An 11,218-nucleotide genomic window follows, 5' to 3' on the forward strand; every position below is an offset into this window, starting at 1 on the left:
CACACTTATGTTCTCTATCTCCGCATAGTATACCCTGGAAGTCTGGATTGTTCCTTAGTTTAATTGCCAGGGGCTCTAATGCCAAAATGAATAATACAGGGGGCAGCCCTGCTGACTGCCTCTATAAATGGAGAGATAGTCCAAGCTGTATCCTTTGACCGACAATCTGGACACAGGATCATTGTATAATGTGTGAAGAATCGTGAGGAAATGCTTGCCAAACTCATACCTTTCCAGTGTCTGAAAAAGGTAACCTCAAGAGAGTGAGTCAAATGCATTATGCAGGTCAAGTGACAATAGCATGCCTTTCTGCTCCCCTCTACCATCCCAATTAGATTTAAGTCGTCTTGTTTGGTCGGGTGTCTGTCTCTTCGGGACAAAGCCCACTTGATCTGGATGGATGTAACCTGCTAGGAAAGTATTCAATCTGTTAGCCAATATTTTAGTCATTATCTTGAAGTCCACATTGATGAGAGAGATTGGGTGGTGATTTGTGCAGTCTCCATGGTCCTTGTCTGGTTTAGGTATATCGTGTATAAATGCATTGTTTTCAAATTTGCAAAAGTGGGATGCCATGACAAATATCATTAAAAAAGGAATATAGGTGGGGTGTCGAAATTTCTGAGTACTTTCTACAATAGTGTCCAGAAAATCCATCCGGACCTGGAGCCTTGGACGAATTAAGGCTACAATGGCGATTGCCACTTCTGTTTCTATAAATTCCTGTTCCATCAGCTCATTATGAGCTGTAGAAATTCATGGAAGGGGAAGATTTGGAAATAATTTATCAACTAAAAAAGCTGGAGGAGAGGCTGGCTGAGAGTAGAGTTTGGAGTTGAAATGGTATTTTCTTTGGGAAATGTACTTTTGGTGGTTGTCCCATTGAGACTATTAACATATCTTTATGTTAGTTCTAATGACATGTGTCTCATCTCTGGCTGCTGAAGCATTTGTTAAATATCTTTTTACTCAGGAAGCGGTCTCCTGTCAGCTCCAAATGTCCAGCGCTAAGAGTTGTAGTTCTGACTACAATACACTCACACAGTGATCACTGTGAGTCACTCACTGGGCATCTCCTCTATTCATAATAGCATGCAAGCTTAGCACTTTTTCAATGAATGCAAGGCATTCTGTAATTGGAGGATGGGATATCATGACATTTATCCGCATCTCCTCCAATCACAGAGCACTTTGCATTCATTGAAAAGAATGTATGGCTTTTTATGAATAAAAGAGGTACTGAGAGAGTGTCCCACAGTGATCAATGTACTGAGTGTAATGCAGTCAAAACTACCAGTCTCAGCATCAGACATTTGGCACCAACAGTAGACTGCTGACTGAGTGGAACTAAGATAGGTAACAAATGCTTCAACTGCTAGAGATGGGGCACATATCATTAGGGCTAGTTTATTTTTTGGATTAAATAGCCAAATATTGTGTGTGGCTATACTTACAGTAACAACTTCAACAATTGAATATATGTCCACTCTAAAGCTGGCCATACATGGACCGCAATGTGTCCAGTTCAGCAGGGACCGGATGAATTTTGACTCATGTATGGGCACTGTGGCTGTACAGAAGTTAATCCACCAATCTACTTCAATCCTAGTATGGATGTGGACATGTGAAAGCCTCAGTAAATGCCACCCCTTGGGCCATGCCCCCTGACATGTTTCCTCCACTAGGGCTTGATCATAGGCCTCCTATAATTAACCGCTTTAGTGCTGCCCCATAGCAGAAATACTGCTACAGGGCAGCAGCGGTATGCAAAATCATGTATATATGTGATTTTGCATTTCCGGGTAGAAGGCGCGCGTGCCCTACCCGTGCCGCCATTTGCGGCCGTGACTGTCAATCACCAGGTCCTAGCCGGTGATTACTCTCTTGCACCTGGTGATGGCTGAGGATCTCGACTGGGGGAGGGTGAGGGGGGAAGAACTGTTAGTAAACAAAACAGTTCTCCCTGTCAGCTTGTGCACACTGCTTTGCATGGCTGTGAATGAAAAAAACTGACTCACCTATGGGCTGTTTAAGAAATGATACATGCCAGAGGAAGTGTAAATTCATAAGAAATGTTAACCTCTTGCCACCAATTTTATGCATATGTGTGGCGGCAAAATGGGTGGGCTTCCATGGACTGCTGAGGTTTCTGTGCTGATGGCGTGCTCACTACATGCTTCCAGCATAGTGATCAAGCTGTCACAGACAGCTTTCAGGAGCTGATTGTGAGCTGCTGGGACAGGTTCCCGATCATGTGACCATTGTGACAGTCAATCACAGTGGTCACGTGATCGGGGAAGTCCATCCTGCCCCCATAGCATAAAGTCGCATGCCAGGGCTGGGAAGGAAGGGATTAATGGTACTGCAAATTATTATTATTATACAGGATTTATATAGCGCCAACAGTTTGCTCAGCGCTTTACAATATAATGAGAGACAATACAGCAACAGTACAGTTCAATGCAAGAGGGATTTGAGGCAAATTCTTATTTTCAATCATATAAACAGCTACATATATAAAGACATTTAATGCAGTGCACAGGGGCGGACTGACCATTTGGAAACTCAGGCACTGCCCAAGGGCCCGGGGTCAGTAGGGGGCCCCATGAGATGCCCCTGGTACCTTTTTCATAGGCTTTTTTGAGTTTGGGCAAGGACACAGGGGCCCCATGATCCCCTATTGCCCGGGGGCCCCATGAGTTGTCAGTCCGCCCCTGGCAGTGCACAATATAATGCTGCAAAAATAAACACATGAACTTATGTCATCATGAGGGCTTGCCATGTTCTAACTAGCTAAAGGATGTACACTACCCTATAGCTGCCTATGAGATGACAAATTATTTTGTTACATGAAAAATGATTCCTTCTGAACACCTGCAGTGTATGTCTTGGTATTAAAATATTACATATACAGTTTGAATGCTTGAGGCAGACATACTGTTACAATTATTGGACATGTAATTTGTATGATTGGTCTGTGGTAACCTTAAACACATTCTACCTCATGGGAAATATGTTTCTTCTATTTCCCCACACGTGCTGATGGGTTGAAATCTGTAAGCTCTCGAATGAATAGCTGGAATTTCTGGAGTTCAGTTTAGACACAGCTTACGTCTTTTTTGTAGACTAGGATAGCTCTTTTCAGCGTACTGTAGAAAAATACAGTATTGCCTATAAGAGTTATGTACACTGCTGAGAACAGAGTCACTGGGGACCCAGGAGGGGAAGGAAGACCTTAACATGACCTTAAGCTGCTGTCCATCCTGGGCCTGTCCTGGGACATCCAACCTAGCCAGTGATGCTTTGATTTCAAACTGAACTTTAGATGAACCTAAGCCTGGGGGAAGAATCCTGTAGGACAGGACTGCCAAGAGGAGATCCCGGGACAGGTCATCAACTTGGGTAAATATTGAAGTAGGCCATCGAAAAACTGGACTAAAATAAAGCTGTCAGGGAATGGTAAACTGAGAAGAAAATGGGCAAAAGGGGGAGAAAGGGCCTTTCCACTGTCTCCAATTCCTAAGAGCACCTGGACAAAAACAAGGTAAGGAATACAGGAAAAGGTCACTTGTAGGACACATTCTCACAGAAATGTATAAAGAATAAAACTTAACCAAATCCTAAAATTAATAAATTTTAATTAAAAGGCTAAAGCAACATATAATGGAATTGATTTAGTAAAGGAATAACTACTGTTCACTTAGCAAAATGAATGATGACTTTACAAAGTGAATGTTCCCTAAGCCTAGCAAAATATGAAGCTGAACTAACTTTAGTCAGTCCTGTTAGCAAAAAAAATTAATTCCCTCAGACGTGATTGGGTATTCAAAGTGAACACAAGTTGAACTAATTTACTATCATTCATTTTGCAAAGTGAACATTCGACTGGTAAAGTGAATGGAATCCCTTCCTTTAGTGAATCAACCCCAGTTTGTAAGCAAAAAACATGTAGCCCAGCACCAAGTATTTTATAGGTGTTACCATAAAATAATATCTATTTATTCTATTATTTTTATACGTTTATTGTAAATGTCAAAATTTCTGAAGTTTTTTTTATACAAAAATTGCTGATGTAGTAAAATTGACGGATGGTGGTTAGTCACTGGAGACAGTATCCTCTGTTATAAATTTACAAAAAATGGTCTGGTCCATATCTCTTCTAGTTCATCCTAGAGCTGTAGAACTGTTACCACTGAAGTGACAAACTTCATCCCGCCTTCAGCATAAGGGCTCATCAATGAAAAAAAAAAATCCCCATAACAGAAAATCAGGTGTAAGCATCACTCATCTAATTTTCTGTAGAAATGTATAGCCTGAACTACTGCTTCAGGCAACTTTTTTGTTGTGAAATTATTACAGTAGGTTTCCTTTAAATGGAGAAGCCTATTGGACTACATTTATTTTAGGTACTTATATAACACTGTCAATTTACACAGCGCTTTACATATATATTGTAGATTCCCATCAGTCCCTAACCCTCAAGGGGTGTACAATCTAAGGTCCCTAACTCACATTCATACATACACATACTAGGACCAATTTAGACTGGATCCAATTAACCTACCAGCATGTCTTTGGAGTGTGGGAGGAAACCAGAGTACTTGGAGAAAACCCATGCAGGCACAGGGAGAACATGCAAACTCCAGGCAGGTTTTGTCATGGTTGGGATTTGATCTAACAACCCTAGTATTGCCAGTTGGAAGTGCTAACCATTTAGCCACTGTGCTACAATCTGCAATCGCTTTTACCAAACTGATACATAGAAAGACATGTAAATACCGTAGATATATACAGTGGTACCTTGGTTTATGAATCTAATGCGTTTTCCGGGACGCTTCGTATTGCGAAAAATTTGTTAACCGAGACGCGGTTCCCATAGGAATGCATTGAAAACCAATTAATCAATTCTGGAGGTCAGAAAAAAGTTTTAAAAAAAGTCTTTTATCTGTGCAAAACTCTTTATAAAGTGCACTTTAAAGGCATGAATACTGTACAGGGACATGATTAAAAAATGTCCAGAATGGCTCCAAAACTCGATGCAAAAACTGCTCCAACACCACCATACTCGACACCACATGCTACCCACAAACTCTAGCATGCACGGGGGCGGCACTATAACCCTCCCAGGTGCAATGCATCCTGGGGAAACTTGCTTCATATTGCGAAATAAATTTGTTAACCGAGGCATTATTTTCAATGGATTTTCATTCGTAAACCAAAAATTACATTAACAGAGGCATTCGTAAACCAAGGTACCACTGTATAAGCATGCTATTCTCAACCAGGGTTCCATTGAACCCTAAGTTTCCTCTAGAGCAGGGTTTTCTCAACCACGGTTCCTCCAGAGGTGGTTAGGGGTTTCTTGAGCAATTAGCAATTTCTGATAAGATCCTACTGACATCATTGATCTTTTTAGCTATCTGTAAGGGGGAATTCTTCTGAATGACCACACGTGTAAGAAGCATTCTTCATTCTGACCATCATACTAATGTATCTTGAGTTGTAGATATATTATCAGGGGTTCCCTGAGACCAGAAAGTTATTTCCAGGGTTTTTCTATGTTTAAAAGGTTGAGAAAGGCTGCTCTGAAGGTTGCGAGGGATTCCTGGAGCTGTTGCTGATTGACCTCCCATCTGAAGGTGCCATAGTCCTGGGACCAACACCACTTGGCAGTCAGAAACATGACACCAATGTTCTTTTTAGCTATATGTAAGGGGTTAAAGCTTCTCACTGATCACCAATGTAAGAGGAATATTTCCCTCTGCCCCTCCCCCCATGTAAGAGGTATTTTTTTCTACTCACTGCCAATGTAAGGGGACTCATTCCCACTGCCCCCAAAGGTAAGAGGCTTTTTTCCCGCTGACCATCAATGTGAAGGGTACTTTACCCACTGGCCACCAATATAAGGGTATTTTTCTCACTAACCATCAATGTAGGGACCAGTTTTTCCACTGAAAACTAATGTATGGAGCATTATTTCTATTAAATACCAATGTAAGTGGCATTTTGCCACTGACCACCAATGTAAGAGGTGTTTTTCCCCCTAATTCATTGGTTTTACCAAGGGTTCCTCTGGACCTGAACATTTGTTCAAGGGTTCCTCAGAGGTTTAAAAGGATGAGAAAGTCTGGATGAGAGAGAGAGAGAGGGAGAGAGAGAAAGAGGGGGGGGAGAGAGAGAGGGGTGAGAGAGAGAGACATACATACATAGATTGGCCATACACAGCAGATTTTCATTACAATTCAACTATAAAAGTCACTCGCCAGAACATTCTTTCTTGCCATCAAGTCAACTAATTTCATTCGAAAGCCCTTAAAATTTCATGCAGAACTGCAATTTGAAAGAAATCCCAGACACAATAAACAGGTTCCATTACAATATGTACAATTTCCCCCCCCCCCCCCCCCCAAAAAAACACATTCGCCGGTAGAATTTTGTTTGTTTTAGAATTTTTTTGCAATCCTACTGCTTCCAATTTTGTAGCCACTGTGCTCAAAAAACGAATTTGACCTCCACTGACCATTAGAAAATCGAATATTTAGAAAAAAAAATGTTGGCTTATGGACAGAAATAAATAGATTTGATCGTTGACCAAAAAAAAAAATACAAAAAACTCAGATGCTAGATGCTGTAAACAACCATGGCCAAACTTTAAAAGTGTGCCACTTGAATATCAAAGATTCCATGCAGGATGAAAGAATATTTGCAGTTTGCAGTTACCAAACTCCCATCCTGTCTCCAGGGTGTGAATACTGGAATATAAATAAATGTTCACATGAACACTCTTTGAGACCCTTTTCACTTTTAAATGGTGGCTATGCAGGCTTTTGTTGTGTTCAGGATCAGAAACACGAAGACTTCCCTTTGTAGACTCCATATCCTTCTGTCCTAACTCTAGTTATTTATCATTGAAAGAGCTCTTTAATGGCAGCAATGTAAGCTCTCACCAAAGGTGACTAATAATGACTGGTGGCAAACCATTCCATTCCAAACCCTTCAAATAAACACAGCTCATCTAAAATGGAATTACAACCCAAGTCATAAAATTGTCTCCATTAGCCTTAATGAGATAATTCCACCTATTTACCTTTTTACAATGTTTCATTCATGGAACAACTTGCCTAGCTCAATGTTCCCTTTTACCCCTGTACATCGTATAGAGAAAACAAGCCAACTATTACTCCTAAATTGAGGTAGATTTATTTCTAAAGGTGAAAACATAAAAAAACATTAAAAATTTATTTTTTTACAGTGAGTAAAACGCATGTATTTCACCGAAAAAAAAACTATTAATTTGAACAGTTACTTCTTATCGGCAAACAGCTTCCTGAATGCAATTGTCACTTATCAATATAATAATGTCACATAGAAATCATAGTATATTACATAGATTAGGCAATCGGGATTATCATTTTGGTTTTTAACACATTCTTTACTGTCTACAGGCACTGGTTTTGTAGTTCAACTCAGTTTGTTTAGGAGAAACCAATTCTTAAAGGTGATCATACACTTAGCAATTTATGATCGATCTAGGGCTGAGCAAAAGGAAAGAAAAAAAAGCCATTGATCATGAATTAAAATATTAACGCAACATACATAAATATTTATCAACCGAAAATAAAAATGCAATGGATTACTGATAAATGTCTAGATGGCTTAAAAACAATAACAGATCTGTATTAGGATCGATTCTATGGCAAACACAGATGCAGTCAGAAGTGATTGACAAATTCTGGTGAGCTGAAATTAAACAAAATTCATTGATTTGAGGTTCTTTGCTATTATTTTCGATTTGATAGGCTTAATAGCATCAAAAGATCTGCTGAATGATCATATCAATACATGTGTGGTCCCCCTTAAATGTGTTTCATTATAAGCGCACCCTTATTTTTGGAGTGAACCCTTGTGAAAACAATCTGGTTGGGATCTGGAAGAAATATTTGACTTATATACATAAATAAAACCCAGAGAGCAACCAAATGGAGGTGCCTTAAAGTGCATCTCCTGTGACATCATAAGACGTTCCCTGAGAGAACCTGACTAAGCTCCCTTTGTTCAGTGGATTTCAAACAATCGAGTGTCTGTATATAAATAAGGAGTTTTTGTAGAAGAAAATAGACTATATACACCCTCTGCATAAAAAAAATCGTTTTTTTTATCCAGTGCGATTTGTCCATGGCAGTCCCTTACATAGAGTTCGGAGAGGTGTCAGGTGAGGTGGAGCTGGACAGGTCTGATGCCTCGCTGTTCTCCTTTAAGGAACCCTTGGTGACTCCAGCAGTGAATCCTTCCTTCTCTCTTTTCTTCTGCTTCATCCTCCGGTTCTGGAACCAGATTTTCACCTGAGTCTCATTGAGTTCCAGTGTGGCAGCGATCTCCACCCGCCTGGCCCGGGTCAAGTACTTGTTAAAGTGGAACTCCTTCTCCAGCTCTGTTAGCTGCTTGGTGGTGAAGTTGGTCCTCATGCTGTTCTGTTGGGAGGTCAACCCATAATCCGCGGGTTTTGCTGCTACAGAAAAGGGGAAGTTAGTTACATTAGGTTAAAATTAGTTTTACAGTTTCATAACGATTTGTAGAAAGATTCTGTCAGCTGAAACTCTTCCTATCTATGATGGGGAAGGATCCACTACAGAGAAACTTTGAAGCATTGCTGATCGACACTCAAAGTTCTGGTGGCCTCAGTACCTGGCTCATAGTATTGACTGCCCCAATACTGCCCTGGAACAAGGATTGGGCTAGTACAGTCCTGATCTGCACATGTTTCAAAAAGGATTGAGGTCATTGTATCAGCGTTACAGCCAGTCAACAGACATTTTTCAAAAGGAGAGTCAATCAATGGTAGCCTACATGGCTGTGCACTATCGCTTTCCTTTCAGTCTGCTCACTTTCTAATCTATTCACTTTAATATTTCTTAGTGGCATGTATTCAATGATTTTTTTCAATGACCTCTTCATAGTCTGGATAAGAATTTATGAAAGCAACCAAAATAAAAACTGTGAAGCTCCAGCTAGATAGATCTCAGGAATATATCTGTATAGCTTTACTTCCAGTCTACTCACTTTCTAATTTATTCACTTTAATGTATGTTAAGCCTAGTACACACTATGAAAAAATCAGGTGACCGATCGTTCGATTTTCCACGAAAGTGTATATCATGATGTCTGAATTTTATTGACTTATAAGAAAATCCTGGTCTGACAAAGGCAAACGTAAGTAAACGTAGCTACGCACTAACGTAGTAGAAGAGGAAGTGTAGGGTTGTTCTATGCTTGTGATCATGCACATTTTTTTCTATTCAATTGTTTCTGTACAATTACTATACACACTAAATGAAAATTGGTCGTTGTATTCACGTTCGATAAAACCTTTCCAGCTTGCATGCTCCTTTTTGTTATCCAAAGAGTCGGAATCGGCTGTCCAAAGCACTATACTAACGATCAGATAATTGGCCAAACATTCCTGGTACGGAAATGTTCATATGACTTTCCTATGATTTTCCAATGAGCTTTGCATAGAGTTGATGAAAGCATAGCCTTTGGGAGCAAGCAGCCTAAAAACTGTGAAGCACCAACTGGAAAACTGTGAAACTCCAACTATAACTCTGGTATGTAGCAGTACGATTTCACTTTCCAAGCTATTTTAGTGGCATGAATACAGCCCCCCCCCCCCCCATGCTCTTTTGATAGACTGAACGAGAACAGGAGCTAAAGGGAGCAACCACCGAACTGTAAAGTACAGTAAGATAACCCTCTGATATCAAGTCATATACATGGACTAAATGATAGAAGAAAAGAGTCTTACATGAACAAAATATGAGTTTGGTTTATTTATTTTATTTTTTATTTATCACAACCATTCTAAAACCTAACATATATAAGTCTGGGCTACTGAGAAGATGAATTATGTGAAAGGTTTATGATAGTTAAACAGTGAACATGGGCAAGGCTTCCAGCCATCACGCAAGATGGATGAGCTGCTAATGATCCTCACCCACTTTTACTAACACTTACTGAACTTGAGTCTCAACCAAGAGGTAATAAGTCATGTCTCAGTGTCTAATACTCACTGGTCTTTGGTGGATTCCTCTTCACTTTCATCCAGTCAAAAGTCGGGTTAGATGATGCCTGCTCAGGCTGGCAGGAGAGGTCCTTGTCCTCGTGCAATAGGGGGGAATGGTTGGGGTATCCCTGTAGCAAGGGTTGGTGTTCCTGACCATAGGGGTGCTGCTGGAAATGCACGTTTCCTGGCACAGCTCCACAATATCCTTCTGATAAGGAGCTAGTGTTTGAAGCTGTGTTGGTCGAATAAGGCTGATTCTGGAAATAGGATCCTTCTGCTTCTTGGCTGATGTAGACTTGGTGCCCATAACCCTGGTTGCAAGTCTGTGATGTGTAGCTGGGGATGGAGCTGGCATAAGCTAAATTTGGGCTTGAGGGATGAAGATGATGATAGCTGTGGTTCTGCTGGTGAAACTGGTTGGAGACTGGACCAGATCCCCCAACCATAAAACGTCCATCACCGTTATAAATGTCACTGGTACCCGGGCAGGCTGGATAGGTTGGTGTCCCTTGATCTAAATGGTGGTATCCTCTGGGTGAGTAGGCACTAGTCCCACGGTTACAAATTGCATAGTCCAAAAAGGAGCCCATTCTGGTATTGTCCATCTGCCAGAGATGGAGGAGGGTCAACCTGTTTCGAGGGATTTCTCCTGCCCTACAACCTTTAGGTAGTATGTCAAAGCTGTAAACTTCCATCCATAGATTGCCAGGCTTCAAACCCCTCTGTCTCTCACTGAGAAGACACGTGATTCTCAGGGGACCAATGGCTGAGGACCTCCTGAAGCTTGTCAGATATCTGAGCCCATCCATCATGGCCCATGACATTTGCATGACAAAGAAACTTCAATCAAACCCGGCCCATCAATCTGATAACGACACTTTAGCGTCAGAATCTTTCTTCAGAGCCTCCAAAGGAAAACTTGGATTTATTCAGGACTTTTTAAGTGTTAAAAGACCTCAAGCAAAAGGGGGAAAAAAAGAGCTGGCAAATTGGATGAGAACTTTGTTTTAATGGAAAGAGCCTTTCTTTCCCCTCCTGATTCTCCATCTGCTAGTTTTAAAGGGATCATGCTGGCAATTCCTTTTGTTTTGTTTTTGTTTTTGTGTTTATTTTTTTACTTTTCTTTTGTAATAGATAAATAAATACATGAATAAATAC

The 11,218-nt window shown here is 40.6% G+C and overlaps 1 protein-coding gene across 1 annotated transcript; it reads right to left on the reverse strand.

The window, feature by feature from the left end:
• Positions 1-7,177: 7,177 nt before the first annotated feature.
• On the reverse strand, positions 7,178-10,689 carry HOXB1 (homeobox B1). The gene is made up of 2 exons (XM_089674709.1): positions 10,068-10,689; positions 7,178-8,506 (listed from the first exon to the last, which is right to left on the reverse strand). Exons 1-2 carry the CDS (start codon positions 10,663-10,665, stop codon positions 8,187-8,189), a joined length of 918 nt encoding a protein of 305 aa, XP_089530835.1. The 5' UTR covers positions 10,666-10,689; the 3' UTR covers positions 7,178-8,186.
• Positions 10,690-11,218: the final 529 nt, after the last annotated feature.

Source organism: Staurois parvus, unplaced genomic scaffold (assembly GCF_062004578.1).
Source record: "Staurois parvus isolate SC_StPar_1 unplaced genomic scaffold, SC_StPar_1.0 ptg000151l, whole genome shotgun sequence".
Taxonomy (NCBI): Eukaryota; Metazoa; Chordata; class Amphibia; order Anura; family Ranidae; genus Staurois; species Staurois parvus.